General features: G+C 39.7%; 1 protein-coding gene across 1 annotated transcript in view; it reads left to right on the plus strand.

Annotated features, from left to right (window-relative positions):
- The first annotated feature begins 11,971 nt into the window (after positions 1 to 11,971).
- Positions 11,972 to 18,029, plus strand: part of NALF1 (NALCN channel auxiliary factor 1) — a 500,140-nt gene continuing 494,082 nt past the window's right edge. The window contains exon 1 of the mRNA XM_054163047.1: positions 11,972 to 12,796. Within this exon, the coding sequence (XP_054019022.1) occupies positions 11,972 to 12,796 (825 nt within the window). The remainder of the gene's footprint in view (positions 12,797 to 18,029) is intronic.

Here is an 18,029-nt window from a genome sequence, read left to right on the forward strand (position 1 = left end):
TCACTGTGTTGTAGTTTACCTTGTGGTGCACTCAATTGCACCAACTGCTTGTTGAATGAAACAATAAACTGCACTACCATGATGAACTGGATCGCTATCATCCTTTCAGTAGTTCAGTTTACAGAATAATGGTTACATTGGCCCAGAAAGACAGAGCAACAAAACAAGTGAGTGGTGGGAAAAAGTGCCTGGAGGAAGAAATGGTGGGATGATATTAAACTTGCATTGCCACCAGAGAAAACCTCATTTGAAAGCTTCTTTATTATTATTATTACTATTACTATTATTACTACCTTTAAGGTGCACTGTTATGTCCAGCACAGTGACTGCAAAGAGATTGCAATGGCAACTGTAGCTCTAATAAGTATGATTTTCATTGCTCTTCTTACACACCACTTTTATCCCTCACTTATACTATTACATGAGAAAAACATAATAAAAATATGTTGGCATTTCAGTGAACCTTCTTTATTTTAAAATAGATTTTAGTAATCTTCACTATTAATTTCCCCAGATCTAACTTTCATAGACACACACTTTGTCCATGCTTGGAAAACAAAAGACAAATGACATCATGAAAAAAGAAAATCAAACATCACAGCAAACTTACTTATTGAATGACTGTTCTTCACAACTTTTATGCCTGAATTTTGCAGCTTTCTGAACAATGTCCACTGGTAGTTGAAGCCCTGAGTCTGATACTCAGATGATACAAATCTGCAGATAGACTTACAATGGACATATGTAAACAATGATTGCATGGAGGTGTAGGTGTTTGTAATATGATAGTGACTTTGGTACTGTAGTTGTGATTAATCTTTCTAAATCATCTACTTTCTAGGAGAAAAATTGTTTAAAAGGAGAGAAGCAGAAATACCACTAACTTATTTAAGGGAATGCAAAACATAACAAGTAATTCAGACTTTACACAGGCAGAGGAATTAGCTTTTAGTAAATTAGTGCAGATACTTTTAATTGAGATCAAAACTCATACTCTGCCCACCTTGCCAGATTAGTTTTAGGTAAAAGCTTTGAGAGAGATTTTTCTGGGCAGATGTCTTATCAAGACATTTGTCCAGAAATGCATCCAAGAATTACACAGTCCTTTCAAATTTAATGTTGTTTTCTTTGTTTTGAAATTTAGAACATAATTGAAAATACAATTGTTTGAATTATTAGTAAGTGCCAAACTGTCTGTGTTATCCAGTCTGAATAATTCTTCCATATTTAGAATGAAAACAGAGAGATTACTTAGGAAATTCCTAACAGCTCCACTAAGGAAAACAATCTAGTAATTATCCAAATTTGTACCTACACCACCTTATTTCTCTTTTAAAATGGTATTTCATGTTTGCTAGTTATAAAATTAGAATAATGCCCCCCTCCTTGGTGCACAAGCATCAGTTAATTTAGGAATCAAAGAACTACTACGGTAGGAACAACTGAGGAAGCTTAACTTCATATGAGAAAATCTGCGGTAAAGCCTAGGATTCCTTTACATTCCCTTACTTTTCCTGATGACTAAAATTAAATATGTTTGGACAACATATGCACAGTATCTATGAAAACATTTTCACAATACAAAGCTTGTTCATTAAACCCTCGAAGTGGATGGGAAAATCTAAATCCTTTGCTGTGAAGGTGGCCTGGAAAGGTTACATGTGTAGAAGGGAAGGAAATTCCTGATTTCACCTTAGCTTTGTGCTTTTTGCATTTCAATGGCTCAAAAGGTTTCTAATTCATGGTATCCATAACTACATGTAGGTGTGTAGCATATGCTGTAACATTGGTTCATAGTCAAGAGCAGCTTCTTTCCTGTCTCTTCTCGAGAAGAGATGCCTGTATGTGCTTATCATGAGCATATAGTTTCATTCTTCGTAATACAAAATTAATAATAGAAATAGTAAATGCCTAAAATATAACTTTTGATTAGGTTCTTGCTTGTATTGGTGCTTCTAGAAGAAAAAGTTGTGCATATGCAACTTTGTATATCAAACTAGCAGCAGCGTTCTCAAATGCATCTGTGAAACTAAAAGCTTTAATTTTCATATCCAAATTTATTTTGGCACTGGTGAGCTAAACTTACAAGCTCTGAATCACCCTGAAAGAGTCCTTCCTTTTTTGTCTTGGCGAGAAAGAGAAAAGTCTTTATTGGGCTAAAATTAGCTACTATGAAAAAAATACTGGTTCCCCCAAGAATTAGCAGTGTATATGCTTCTACTGTTATAGCACCTAAAGACTGAGAAATTGCCTAGGAAATATGACAAAGCTTCTAAACTGAAGTTATGTAAAGTACATAGAGTAGGTTTGTGCCTCAGTAGAATATCATAAACATTTCAGTCACCTACATACTAAACATCTAGTTAACTTTTGACATCCAATTAAAAACATGCCATCATTTTTTGAGTATTCATTTATTCAGCTGTAGTTTCATCATCCAAGGGGTAGATAAATTGCAATTAAGAAATCAAATTATTGACAAAAGTCTATCAAAAATTATGGGGGCTTTTTTGTTTGTTTTATTTTGTTGTGTTGTGTTGGTTTGTTTTTTTTTCCCCTCAACACTAACTCCACATTTCTGGATGAAGTTTTCCAACAAGAACTTCAAGTTCTCCATATCATTACATCACAAAAGCAATAAATAAATTCTCTGTTTTTCTTGTCCTTTCTTTGTGCCAATTCTTAACCTAGTTATGTTAGTTTTGCTTGTAAAATATCTTCAGACAGGAGTATGTATACTTTACTGGTAAACTTAAAATGTAAAGGCCAAAGCATTAATAATTTGATGTGCCCTGACACCTTTTATGAACAACACAAGCTTCACTGTTCTGAATCCACAAATCTGTCCTGTTTTTTCAAGCACTCAGTGCAGAAGGTTCAGACTGAGAAGAAAAAGAATTTTTCACAGCAGTTGATAAAGAAAGAGGTCAGAAACATTTAATTAAAAAAGAGGAAGAAGTAAAACAATAGTTTTCCATTTCAGAAGGGTACCTCCAAGTTTTAGTAATGTCAGTATGAATTAACAGTGTAATCCCAGAATTACACTGGCTACTCCTTAACTATGTCTTTACTGCTGTAGCACTCTTACATTTCCTATCCTGTATGTCCATTAACCATCCATGCCATCTTGCGATTTTAACTTGAGTGCCCCGCACATCAGAGACCTTACTTCAGATACTAGACTAAACCAACTCCCTCCTGAGACTCAGTGAACACAGAAGAGAAAGAGGTTCTTCTGCAGCATGATGCAGACTTTAATTAAGATTGTTCCCTGTAACAGCAGTGACTCTCCCAATGTTTTTGTATTTTTCTTTGTGTACAAAAAGGGATTCTGGTCTGTAATTCAGGCTTTCAAGGGGTTCTCTCCTATAGGTTTAAAAAAAAAAGAAAAAAAGACACAGTGAAATTACATTAGTTTATTCTAGAGAAATTCCAGAAAGATATTGGAGATCACTGTCCTTCTGAAGTGTTGGATCTTTCATGAAGCTCTTATGCAGCAGAGCCAGTGAACACCATCTGCAATGATGGTCTGTGAACTCTGAGAGCATACAGTCATCTCAGCAACACAGTCTACTTCCACTGGCCCTGAGACAGCTGTACATGTGGCTTCAAGCAAATTGCAGCCATAATGGTGGCCTGCTCCTAGCAAGACTGAATATGCTAGCTAACAGCCTAAGCTATAGTTTCTTTGGTGCTATGGGAGGAAGTGAGTATTACACAACCCCAGCCCATCATCAGGAGCTGTCTCCAGAAGCAATAAAGACAAGAAGATGAAAGGAAAAGGAAGAAAAATTAACTCAACAGAATGCAAGAGTTAAATGTATGACCCAGTGGAACTAATTAGGAGACCAAAGCACCCAATATAATTATATTTCCCTCCTATCCTTTCTTTCCTTCTATCTTCCCCTCCCTGCAAGAAAAAGGCAAGAAAATAAAGCTCTGCTTTCCCAGCAATGTAATGTAATGGAAGTGTAATACACCCCTAAATATCAAGGCATGTGTTTTAGTGGAAAATTAGAAAAGCAATACTGTTCATTTACTCTGTGATTGAGAATGATCTCAATGAGATTCCTTTTGTAGAAAATCTTTATTTCTGTATTCACAAAGCTGTGTATGACAGAAAGAAAGAGCAACCTGACTGGAAACAATAAGCAATATTCAGTCTCTAGGAGCTAAATGAGATTAAGAAATAATGACTTGCTGACCTATATAGTAGCTCATCAAGGGGTGAATTTATTATTTTTATTATTTAAAACAGCACTTTTTAGCATTACCTAATTCTCCCAGCATCCCCTGTTTATAAATAGAGATGCTGAGGAAGAGGCAACGGATGCTTTGCCAGAATGATCTCCCATCTACAGAGCGGGAATACAATAAAATCTCAGGAGCTATTTACTTGCAGCCTGCACTCAGTTCTCTGAATCTCTTGCAGGGAACATGGAACAGAGTCCAAAGCATTTAGAGACTTGCTGGTGATGTTGCAGACAAAAGGAGACATTTGTCTTCAGGTCAGACACATTAAATTGATTGTGGGATGACTCCAAGAAGACCACAAGAGCTTGAATCATCCTACAACTCAATTCACATGCCTTCTCCACAGGAACACCTTGGAAGGCAAGGGAGGTAGAGAGAAAAACCTCACCCTCTCTTGCCCTCACTGGCAGATGGCATTGCAGCCATCTGACAGTAGGCAAGATATTATGGTTTGGTGAAAAAGGATTGTCCTGAGTCAAAAATTAAAGAGTATCAATGTATGGTTCAATCACGTCTGCTTTTTAGTAAACAACAAAATAAAGCTGGTATGAAAGGAAAGAGAAAAGTCTCAAACACACTTGCACACCTGTCTACAGATTTTTCTTCCAAAGAAATATTTTTCAGGAAACAAAGCCAGGGAAGTGTCTGATTATCTTAAAATTATCACCTGTCTTTTGAACAATTAAAACTTGGTTGCACAGACAACAATTTATAGTCAACTGGGAAGATTTCTTCTGTAATCAGTGGGACTCGATGATCTTTGAGGTCTCTTCCAACCTCAGTGATACTGTTATACTGTGAGAGATGACAAAAGATGATGCCATACAAGAGTGCCAGTTTTAAACACTTATTTAAGGACCAAATAAGCTGTGCTCTGGAGGTAGCAGTAGCTTTTTACTAGCAAAATGATGAAAGGTTAAACTTTTTTGAGTGGGTGCTTAATTCTAGATAGCTAAGGCTAAATGCCATTGTAAGTTTAAAAAAACTGTTTACATTTTTGAGGAAACTTGTGTATGTGTGTATACATATATATATAACAATGACAATTATTCAACTAGTGTTCATGCTCTGTATCAAAACTATATATAATTACATATGTTTTAACCATAGGAGTGTTTCTTCCATTCAAAAGAAACCCTCGCATGTGACAAACTCAGGGCAGAATCTGCTAAATCTCTCTCCTGCATGCCCACACTCTCAAAGGCATTTAAAACTCACTGCAGCTGTGAGTACTTGAAACACAAGGATATCTTCAAACTTTCACATGATCAGTCTGAAAAGAGTTTTCTAGGATGACATATTTTCCAGGAAAGTGGAATAAAATGTGGGGTAGAAATCAGGGAGAAGTTTACTCGGTAGCATTTATTATTTCTAATTATTTCTCTCTTTTCCACATTCTTCATAATGCAGACACAGAGGAAACAGGACGACAAATACAACTTAGTGTGAATTCCGGAATCAACGTATCTGTACATCACAAAGAAAATCTATTTATTGTGGGCATTGTAACTTATACTAATAAGAAGTATTCTACAATAACATGCTTAAACAGAAAATCAGGCTATGAATTAAACAGAGAAGTTATATCTAAAAGTCCTTTCTTTTTTTCCTTTGAGGGTGAGAGAGAAAATGAAAACTATTTAGCTGATCAGCCAAAATATAAGACTTTTTACATAGTGCACACATTTTTCAATTTTATTTAAGAAAAATATTATAAAGTCGAATTTCTGAGAAAAATAAAGTTTGATTTCTTTCCTATCAGGTGAATTTTGCCAAAGAGAAGGGCTGAGATGTCCGTAAGATAACATTCAGAAAAGACAAAAAAAGATGTCTTTGATGTCTGTAAAAACATAATTGGGCTACAGCATTTATTAGAAGACAGAAAAGGTATACAGTTAGTAACAGAGGGAAAGGAGGAAAAAATGTTTTAAAAGCAGTGCTCTACCTTTTGGTGGTTCTTTCAATCCTTTTTCTTCCATTCCCATACAGAGGGACTCTGTATTCTTCTGCCTGTTTCCTTTATACAAGCCTGGTTTAAAAACCCATTGCAATCTTTCCCCTGATCTCAGCATGCTTTGGATCAGACCTCACTCTAACAGGCATAGGCTAATTTGTGTGAGACATTTCTATTATCTTCTTCCTGTTGCAGTCATGTGCAAAAGTTATATTTCACTTGTTTGATGGCTTCAGTTAATGAAAAATAGCCTCAGTTCATTTCAGCTCATGCCCAAGTATACCAGCTGGATGTAATATTATGACTGGGCTCTCATTATAAAGATGTTACGATAAAGATGACCTACAATTTTGGGAGAGAAATTATTGGATTTTCGTATCCAGTGTTATCTGTTCATTGTTCCATGACTGAAAATGTCACAAACAAAAACATGCTTTCATTCTCTAGTCTCATAGGATGCAGAGCAAACATGTGCAAGATAATTTGAAGTAACGACCACAGTGTCTTCCAAGCCTGTACTGCAAGGCCTTTTAAAATCCATTCTGATAAACTTTTATGACTTACTGGGTGATAGTTAATTCTCTAATTTTGCAAGAAAGCTGAACAAACAAAATCAAACCAAAACAAAAACAACCACCACCACCACCAGAATCAAGCAAAAGCAATAAAATTGAAAGTAATGTGGAAAGTGGCAACAAAGGAGAGTGCAGAAATCTTAAAATCTGTCTGAACAGGGATTAGTAGATTCAGTTCCTGCTAACAGTAACACAAATTTTTAATTGCTTTGGAGCAATCATGCCCAGGTGCCTGAAGCTTTCTGACAATAATGAAGCTTTGTGAAAAATACTGAACAGGAAACTAAAACATTAGGAATGTGATGAGAAATAAAATTAATTCTTCATTGTTCCTAACTTGCTTGTTATCCTTCATGGATATTATTAGCAAATGGACTCAGATAATTAAATCTGACTCAGATACCCACAATTTGTTGTAAGAAGTCACAATAAAAGAAAAACTATAAACTGAGGATGCTACAGCACATATTCACCATAACATTTTGCCTACAGGGAATGTATTGATATTCCTATTGAATACAAATTGTTTTAGCTGTAAAAAGTATTCAGTATAAGAGCAACTAGTAAAGGGGTTAATAATGTTTACTTGTAATTAGAAAGTGCTGGATGACACTTTAATGCAAGGGTTTAACTGAGTATCCAGCAGAACCACTCATCTCCAAAATGAAAATAAATGTAGGAGTTTAAAAGTATCCTGCTGCATGATTTCACAAAAAGAAACACTGCTTAGAAATTAGAAAGTATTTTTTTTCTTACATATAGAATGCACATTACAAATATAAGACACCGCTCTCAAACTTGTTACGAGACCTACATTTCAGTTCTTACACATTTGTATCAAAAAACCCAAAGAAAAGCAAGAAAGTGATGAAGGAAATTGCACTATGCATGATATTAGGCAAAAATTTAAGAACATCTACTTTGAAATAGTAAAGCCTTCTTTTCTGATTAATGTTTATTGCCATTAAGAAGTTGTATCAAGAATTATTTCTGCTTGGTAAAGTACTTTCACAAAGAAAACACATAGTACATAGACTAAACAATGAATTCAAGCCTCTTGAATGCTGTTAGATGTTGTCCTCGGTGCTTGATAAATTAGCTATCTCACACATTATGAGTCAAAGAATTAAAGAACATTAGTTCTCACTGCACTGATCAAAACACCATATGACAGAGTTGATACTGAACTACATTACTTTAAGGAGATCTGCCTGTGAAACATCTGGTGACTCCAGCTAGGGAGACAGACTTCCATGAGTTCCTCACACTTGCCAAGCTTCGGATCACGAGTAGTAAACATTCCAAATACAAAAGTGTCATTTCAAAGTGGAGCCAGTATTTTTTGTCACTAGAGTTATTTAGGATGAACGATGAATATGGGCACACATTTCTTCAATAATATTTTGGAGAGAATTTTGTTCCTTTATTTATAAGCTTAATTTAATTTATTTAATTTTAATTGACTTCTTTTAATTTATTTAATTTATTAACTTAGTTTAAATAAAATTCTGTTATTTAGATAAATTATACAAGTGTCTTGCAGGAGCACTGAGAGAAAGCAGTGATGGTATATACTTCAGGCTCTTTTCTCCACCACATGCAATCAGCTTCTTGATTTTCAGACGTTGTTATATAGCCTTATTTTTTCCCCTTGAGCTCCAAGACCTAACACTAAGGGGCACCAGAGAACTGAACTGTATCTGCTCAGATCCATGAGGAACCAGCTGCTGCAACTAACATGTAAGTTATTCACTGTGCAAGGCGGAGGGTGAATGGGGCTTTGGGGAAAACATAACAGGTGAAGCAACAGTTCTGCATGACACATTCTCTGTTTCAGAAAATTGTCACTGGAAAAGCAAGGACATGCTCATTTGGGGAGTGTTCAATATCTTCCTAAGCTTTATCACTAGGTGTTGAAAAAGAACTCTCATTCTATTTTTCCAAGATAAAAGTTGGGAAATGTGTGAAAATATTGTATGATGTGAAAATGGATTTTCTGGAGAAGCCAAGTGTATCTTAAAAATCCTAGCAGAATTGACTTTGATCCTACATAAGTGCAAACAGAGGAGCACAGTTATGAATTCATTCTTGTACCAGACTTTGGATGACATCTGGATACTAGCATTTTTTCATGACCAGTTCTTAAAATTCCACTACGAAGATAAAGATAAATGTGGATTGTAAAATAGCCTATTACCCTCTCATTGCCCTAACAGGACAACATGAAAAAAAATAATTAAAAAAAAAAAAAAAAGGTAAAAATCAGGCTCATTTGCCAGGTGTGGACTCCAAAGCCCATTTCCTGAATTCACCCCAAGTCTGGCTGTTAAACAGAGAATAATTATGCAATAAATTCCATATATCTACATAGAGAGCAATCTGAAAATCTCCAAACCTGCTGCTTATCCCAGTTGTTTGTTTGGGGTTTTTTGTCCTGTATTTCTGCTTTAGTCCCTGTATTCCACTACAATATACAGAACCAAACAAGCAAAATATAATTAAAACCATGTCATTATATGTTGAAGAAGTTATTCTCATCCCCTTTTAAAACCTCAGCTACATTCTTGTCCCAGAACAGAAAATACTACAAAAATGCAGATGCTGTCCAGGGCCCAGTATGTCAAATCACTGCAATCAAATCTCCAAGACCAAAATTTATAGTGTACCATTAGGAGACAGTGTTAGCTGATTGACTGAGAATTTCAAAGATGCATTCTGATTTGATTACTGTAGATGTTTTCTTACAATATTAGCATTTATTTCTCTGTCTTCAAATAGTCTATCAAAATAAAACCCACATGTATCTTCTTCTTGATGTAGAATTTCACTCGTAGATCTTTGAAGGCCAGATGAGACCATTATGATAATGTGCTTTGACCCTCAGCATAACACGGGGCATAGAAACCTACTCAAGAACTCGCCCCTTGGATCTGCATCTTCTGTTTGAGGTATACCATCTCCTTCTTGAGGTTTTGTCCTCCCATGATATGGTTTGGCTTCAGATTTCTTCCTACTACACCTTTTCAAGCTTCATTAGAAAGCTGTTAGTTAGCTGTATCAGCTTACAGATCATTGGCATGCTTAAGGAATAAAACTTTCTTTAACAAGATAATTGGGAAAAGCCACTATTTGGGATACATGACACACCTTGAACAAAGGCCATTAGCAGTTCTTAGCAAGAGATAAAAGTCTCCAGAACAAGGAAATGTATGGACTCTAAAACTTCCTATAGTCCAAGGGAGAAACTAAAATATACATCTTGGTTATGCTGCAGCCAGAAAACACACCTTATTTCAGTATCAGTATCACCAAGGTTGGAAGAGACCTCAAAGATCATCGAGTCCAACCTGTCACCACAGACCCCATGACTAGAGTAGGGAGGACAATAGTGCCCACTGCAGGCTTGAACTCACAAGGTTCCCATTAAGGGTCTTATGTGCTACCAACTGAGCCACTCTCAAGACAACCTAATGACTCAAGGACCTCATCTGATAAAGTTCAACATCTAACTGGCACCTCTTCTTGTTTTGTTTGGGATCCAAGTTTCTCTGTTGTTGTTACACTAGGGTGCATCCTGAGTTACAAGTGACCAGTCTGTTTATTTAAGCAAAAGCCCCTGCTGGTTACGGCCAAAAGGTGGCAGTGTCTCTGCTGGGGGTCTGAGTGGAGATCATCATCAATCCATCACCCCAGTGGAAATTAAGCTTCCTCTGTCTCTCCCCAGGCAATGACATCTAAAAGGTGAAATACAAATGCTGACAGTATTTACCCATCTCTTGATGGGGAACAGCTTGGGGTTTATGGGCATTATGCTTTCCAGCTTGCTGACTGACAGACAGGCATCTGAGTCAGGGCATTTTACTGTGGGGCCAAAACCTACTAGGATCCAGCACCTGAAGTTTCATATGCCTTTTGTGACTTGCTATGACAATGACAGACACAGCGACAGACCTCTTCAGCCACCATCCTATGTGGACATGGTGTTTCAGGGTCACAAAGAGAAGGAGACTATGAGGGAGAGACGGCTGAAAGGTGGTACCCTACAGTACAGTGCGACGAGTAGAGTTAGACCTTTGGAGGGCCATGTGGTCCCCAATGCCTCCCCCACCTCCTCCTCCTCCTCTTTCTCAGTCAGAAGGAGGCAGAGTTGCTGCTGCTGCCAATGCGCCAGGATAGAGAGAGATCTCGGCGCGGGAGGAGATGACGCAAAAGGCACAGCTCCCCCCCAAAAAGTGTTTCTCCAGGACGAAGATGGCGGCAACTTAGCCCAGGGGCCCAAGATGCCTGTGCCCATCGCGGGTCCCCAGCCAGGCAGTTCCGCCCCGTGCGCCCGTGGACACCGCGCCCGGCGGCAGCAGCGGCGGCAGCCGCAGCCCATTGTCACCAGCAGCGGCGGCGGCCCCGGCAGCCTCCTCCTTCTCTTCTTCCTCCTCCTCCTCCTCTTCAGCATCCTCGGCAGCAGTCCGGGAGCCCTGCAGCAGCGTCTCTCCAGTTAGAGCAGAGGGGGGAGAAGAGAAAGAGGAGACGGAGACAGCGGTGCAGGTATCTGTGCCGCGGCTCGGGGCTGAAGAAGAGGAACAGCGGCGGCAGCAGGGAAGAAGAGGAGGTGAGGAGCCCTCCTGGAGTGTCCGTCGGCAGCGGGGGACGAGGGATGCAGCTGTCCGGGGGCAGCAGGCTTTTCTCAGGAGGAAGATGGGGAGCTGCGATCTGACCATGCCTGGGTGAGAGGGGGAAAGGAACAGCCGCACAGCCCCGCCACCACCAACTATCACCAGTACCACCACCATCTCCTCTCCCTCCTCCTCTCTCTGCGTTATAGCTCTTATCTTCTCCACGGCACTCGCGTTGGATGGACTGGGGGTGCTTCGTGTGGTGAGACCAAGGCAAAGCCAGCGGCCAAACCTAATAGTATCTCAGAGAAAGAAAAAGAAGAAAGAAATAAATAAAGAAAGAAAGAAACAAAGAAAGAAAAAAAGAAAGAAAGAAAGAAGGAAAGAAATAAAGAAAGAAAGAAAGAAAACAAGAAAGAGGGAGAAAGAGGGAGAGTGGAAGAGAGAGCGAGCGGGTGAGCGACACAAGGGAAGGTAGGCAAGAAAAAAACCCAGTCTTTTAAGTCAATGCATATTGTGGTGACACTGGCAAAGGAGCCCTCACGGTGGAGTCGGTCAGGGCTGTGCGTTCCCAAAATATGACCAGGGGTGCTTGGATGTGCAGTCGGCAGTATGATGACGGCTTAAAAATCTGGTTCGCACCCCGGGAGAACGAGAAACCCTTCGCGGATTCAGAGAGGGCTCAGAAATGGCGACTGTCCCTGGCATCGCTCTTGTTTTTCACAGTCCTGCTCTCTGATCACTTGTGGTTCTGCGCCGAGGCAAAATTCACGGGGACCGGAGAGAAAGAGCAGCCACCGCCGGAGAAGCCGGAGCCCGCGGAGCCGGAGCTGCTGGCGGGCATGGGGGAGCAGGCGCCCCCCGCGCCCCGGCTCCTCGCTCCCCCCTCGCCCTCCCTCCCGCCCTCCCCCGGCAGCAACGGCGGCGGCGGAGGCAGTCGCGGCAGCCGCACCAACGGCACGGAGCCCCGGCACGGCAAGGCTGCTTTCCTGGGGAACTCCACAGCCAGGCCCCTGGAGACCTGCTCCCCCCCAAGCTCCTCGTCCGGGCAGTGCTTCAGCGTGGGGGACGCAGAGGCGGTGTGCCAGCGGCAAGGGGGGCCAGGGCGGCCGCGGGGCGCTGGGCAGAGCCCGGCGCCCGGCTGGGACCTGACGGATTTTTACCTTTCCTTTTGTAATTCCTACACACTTTGGGAGTTGTTCGCCGGGTTGTCCAATCCGGACACATTGAACTGCAGTCTGGATGTGGTGCTGAGGGGGGGAGGCTCCTGCAGCCAGTGCGTCCAGGCTTACCAGCGCTACGACCAGCACGCTCAGGAGAAATACGAAGAGTTTGAGGTTATGCTCCATAAATATTTGCAGTCGGATGAGTACTCAGTGAAATCGTGTCCTGAGGATTGTAAGGTAGGAGCCCCTGCTCTGTTTCCTGCCCCTGGTTGGCGCGCTGGCGTGCCTCCCTCGTCTGTTGTGGCTGCTGTGGTCCTTGTTTTGGCTTGCTTCGGTTTCTGCTCCCGGCGCCGGCGGCGGTGGTTTTTGGGGTGCAGTCGGAGTTGCGGAGGATATCGGCGGGGAGCCGCCTTTAGCGCACTGCTAAAGAGAAGGCAGAAAGAGGGGGAAGCTTATTTGGGGGCGGGGAGGTCTGGGGGGGCTAAGAAAAAGAGAAAAGAGGTGATCCTTGGTCCTCTGGGAGTGCAGCGCTGGATTTCCCCCTCCTCATGAATATGCGATTGGTTCCGGCTCGCCTGCCAGCTTCCAGAGAGCTAGTATGCGACTTGGCAGCAGGCAGCGACGGGGGCTGCATGCCAGTGTGCGGAGTCCCTAACGGCAGCCGGAGTCGGGACCACCTGGGAGCCGCGGCGGCGGCCCCGGGACGGCGGGTGAAAGCACCTGGTGGGTTACGTCGGATGCCTGGCGCCGGGCAGCGGCCGGCAGTGGCGGTGCGGGGAGGCATCCGGCCGGCTCGGGAACGGGACCGTGTCTCCAGGCACTCGGCCAAAATTTGTGAAGCTTGGAAAAACTGGAAAGTGAGGGTGGATGTCAACGTGCAGCGCGGTGCCTCTTGGTTGGGAAGTGATGGTGAGAGCATTTTAGTAAGCCGCGGCTACCTTCTTTGGTGCCACCAGTGACCCCTTAGAGAGAGCCAGAGGTCTTTCTTTTCCTTTGTTAAAACGCAGGGTCCAACTTTGGGTCTTTGTAGTTCTCTCTAGTTTTGCACAAGATTGGTTGGTCTGGGTCTCAAAACAGGAAAGGGCAGAAAAAAAACCCTTGGTACCTGAAATAACGACCTGCATGCTTTTTTTCCCCCCCTTTTTGAGTGTTTGTTGGGAGCTTAGCCCAGTCGAAGGATTTCTGTTCTGAACTGGATTATCTCAACTACAGTGTAACACTACCTTAATCAGTGTGAATCAAATCCTGCTTTAGCAGTGGAGCACAACACTGTATACAAATCACTGCCCTGAACAGAAGGCCTAGCAGTACTTCTGTGCTTTGTAACTTCAGCAGGGCCTTCTGAAATAATTTTGTGGCAGTAGTTCGTGCCTGAAGAATCTCATTCACCGATAAATTAGTGCAATTCACACATATTTTTGCCAGAAAAAAACAATCCACAGTCCCTCCAGAAGCTGAAATATCCTGTTATCTAACTGGATAAAGTATAAAAGTGTCTGTATTTGTTTGCTCTTGTTAAATTGGACAAAAGTATTCTCATCAGTAATTTTGACTCCACTGTTTCCAGGTTCTAAACTGTATGCACATACACTCATTGTATGTGTGTTTTGCATTTGGTTGCTAATCATGTAAATGTGTTTAATTTCCAGAGTGAATTGGATAAGTAAAAATCATATCAGATATAAATAGATGTCTGCTGCTGTAAGAGCATCTTTGACATTTCAGTAACTCTTTAACTAGAAATTGACCTACTACTGGGGGCTGCCAAACAACACGTATGTGCTGAAAGTGAATATTTGTATCACAGTTTAGTTTGACTGAACTTTGTGGCAAAGTGTACAGTTGCCTTACAGAATGTCGTGGTGTAAAAGCAGCTGTAAACTGTAAATGATTTGCCCTGCAGAGACTGAATAAGGAAAAATATTTGCATAATGATGGGGAAAAAGTTAGACATTTAAATGATTATTGTGAAATGTATAAATGAACCAGACAAATGCAGTGCCAATGACCAACACTTCTTAATTTCTGAGTGTCAGATGGTATTGCTCTATATTTTGAGAATTTGATCAACCAGTCTGAGTTAAATATGAAGGACAGTTTAACAGGGAGAAGAAAAAAATCACCAAACCCTCCACAAGGGTGCAACTTAGTGTTTTCTTCCTCTTTCTGGGGAAGCTGTCAGCTGCTGGATGGGTGTGGGGTGTGCAGGAGTGATGTGGATTTGGGCCAGGCTGGATTGAACTGGATGGTGTTGAACTGGACGGGGCCGAGCTGAGCTGGACAGGTCTGGTCCGTATAGAGGGTCAGCGGCTGCTGCCGAGAAGGTTGCTGTCCGAGGTGCTGCAGGAGAACACAGCCCGCGGGCGCACTGGGTGCTTCTTCCAGATGCGGCCTGAGCTGGTGCTTCTGGGTTACTTTGGAGTCTTTTGGTACATTCTGGTGGCTTATAGAGGCGAGCGTTTAGCAGGTCCAGCGGTCTGATAGCCGTGAGTGTGCTGATGTGTTTGCTTGTTGTCTGCTCTGCAGTGTGTAGAGGTGAAACTAGAAACTTGTCATGAATACTTTGTGACTGTTGCAGTATTTTGGCTGGACTTTCTGGTGTTCTGTGCATGTTTATTTTTAAAACTCAATTGGGAAATAGCTTTCTTGTGTGTAAGGAAAGAATATTTTTTTGAGTGTTGGATATCTAGGTAATTCTTAGATTAAGAATCAGAAACTAGCTTGACATCTAATTGCATTTTAGGTGCACAGTATTTGGTTGGTTTTTACGATGAGCTGCCTTTTCTTTTCTTTTAAACAAATTAATGAAAATACTGATTTTACTCAATAATCATGTATGTAAGCACCGTCTTAATACAATGAAAGGCTTGCTAAATAATGTATTTCTACCTTCAGTGTTCTGGGAGGGCTGCATCATTCAGAGAAGGTAGCTTTTCATCCACTTGACCAAAATTAGTAATGTTTACAGTCAACCTAAAACTTGTAATTGGGTATTACTTTCCTGTTCCTTTCCATAACATCATCCTCCACCATTGACACAGTCAGTTCTCACAGTAAAGTGTGGAAATGGTGGGGGTTTCTCAATCCAGCAAGTTATGCCTATACAGAAAGTACTGTTGGTTATAACAAATAGTACTTTAGATCTAAACCTCAGGCTTTATTTTTGTACCTTTATTTGAAACTGAAAGAAAATGAATTTTACTTTCAATATATTCTGTATTCCACTATACGTGTTCAGATCTCTGAATAATATTTTAAATTAAATTGCTTTGTGTTTTGGAAGTTTGCAGGCAGGAGCTGCTTGGGTTATCAGTTCACATTTAGCTACTGTACATGGAGAGTTTTGGGTTTAGTTTCAACATATAGTATTCTCACTCCATTTTTTTGAAAGAATGTTGTCCTGTAATTAAGGTGTTACTATTAAACTTCTTACTCAGTTGTATTAGGATTTTTTGGATTTTTTTTTTTTTTTTTTAGAAAATGCTGAAAATTTGTAAGTATAGAATCTGGAAAATCACTGTTTGATTTTTGAGTAATAATCAATGAACATTCATATGCATTTTATATTGTCAGGATGTTAGTAGAGATTCTGTGTTGTTTATAAGTTCTGGATTCCAGTGTTATCTCATTGTAACTCCAATTCAAGAAGCATCCTTAAGTTTGTTGTCTTTATATATTATTTTCTTGTCTTGATAATCACTTACCAGTAGTGACTAAAATATAAGAGAAAAAAATTTCAATTCATTATATATTCAGCAAGGTGACATAATAAATTGCTGTAGATTTTGCACATTATAAGTCTTGGTTATGTTTACAGATATTGTTCTTGGCAATGTCTGTAATTTCCAGAATACCATTTTTATATGCAGCGTGACGTGGTACTGCATTGAAACAATTAACAGAACACTGTATTGGCTTACTGTTGGAACACACAATTATTCATAATGACTTGTCATCTTTCGATCAGGGGGCATCACTGTGGAATAAAAGAAAATTCTGGCTACTTCAGATTAAGAACTGGGTCAAATAACTAAGTAGGACATATAATGTAAAAGCTTTTGATTTTCTTTTTTATTTTTTTAATATTTTTTTTTCAGATAGTACTTAAATCTTTTTGAAAACAATCAGACTCTAGGGCTCTCCTGGCAGATGTATTTGTTAATATTTGAACAAAATATCAGTTGCCATTTTTTGACACAGGTTTCTTTAGCCCAGTGAAAGCTGAGGATATTTAGAATGTGGCCTTCCTTAGTGCTAGTTAAAATGAAATGTGTAACCCAGGTAAGTGCATTATAATTAAAGTAATATTAAAATAATTCAATTTTCCTCCTAGAATAGCAAAGAAGGAAAATATAAATGCACCAATTCTTTTTATATCAACATTATTTAAAAAGATGTTAAAAGCAGCATTATATCATTTGACTGTCATCCTAGGTGCTCAACAAGTATATGAAAACCTTTTTTATTCAGGAATTGAATGTAATACCTTGATTTGAAGTTCATGATACTGGTATGAAAAGATAGTTACAATACTGCTAGAAGAGCATGCATATCAATAAAGGCTTTCATCATTAAACATAGATGGTATAGCTTATAGGAATATAGAGCCAGTACTCTTGGTACTAATTTTGCTTTTTAATCTAAGAACTGTGTTCAACTACTTTTGTTTGAGTACGACTGATGATTGAAAGTTATCTAAAACAATTTAAATCACATTTGTTCTCATTTATCTGGAAATATCAAAGCTTATATGACTAATGATTTTTCCAAGAATTTTTTTCCTAAACAGCATATGTCATCTAATTAGGTTTTGAGTTAAACTCTCAGTTAAGCTGGCAGAAAAGAGCAGATGAGAATTATGAAACTAAAAGCTTGAGTGATAGAAGAACCATTGCATTACAAAAGGTCATACAGACCAGCATCTGACACAAACACTATTCATATAATATTCAAGAGTGGCACCTAAGCTGATCAGAAGAAACTCTTACAAATTTTACCATCAGAAATCTGCACTGATGGTCAGCATCTAATTACAATTGGGAAACAATGCAAAGTAATTATTGAGGTGGTGACTTTTCAGAATGTGTTGAAATTCTAATATTTATTTTAAAGCTGGTTTTGAAATGAATAATATGCTCTATTAAAATGATGTGACACTTATATATTTAGAAGTTATTTAAAATGATTTGAAACTAATGTGACTTGATAAATTGATGTTTGTACGTGCTATTTGTACATTTGATTTTAAAAAAAAGTAGAAGTTGCATTATTTTTCAAAACTCATTTGAGATACATATGTGGTTTAATTTAGTATGAGTATTCTTGCAATAGTGCACTGATATATTAATATAAGGAGCAATACTGATTATGTACAAATGGAATTTACATTTTTGCCCAAAACTAATTTGGCAGTCTGTTTCAATCTCCTGTTTTGAGCTAGTTGAACGGCACTGCACTCAGGGAAGACTAT

This window comes from Dryobates pubescens, chromosome 7 (assembly GCF_014839835.1).
Source record: "Dryobates pubescens isolate bDryPub1 chromosome 7, bDryPub1.pri, whole genome shotgun sequence".
Lineage (NCBI taxonomy): Eukaryota > Metazoa > Chordata > Aves > Piciformes > Picidae > Dryobates > Dryobates pubescens.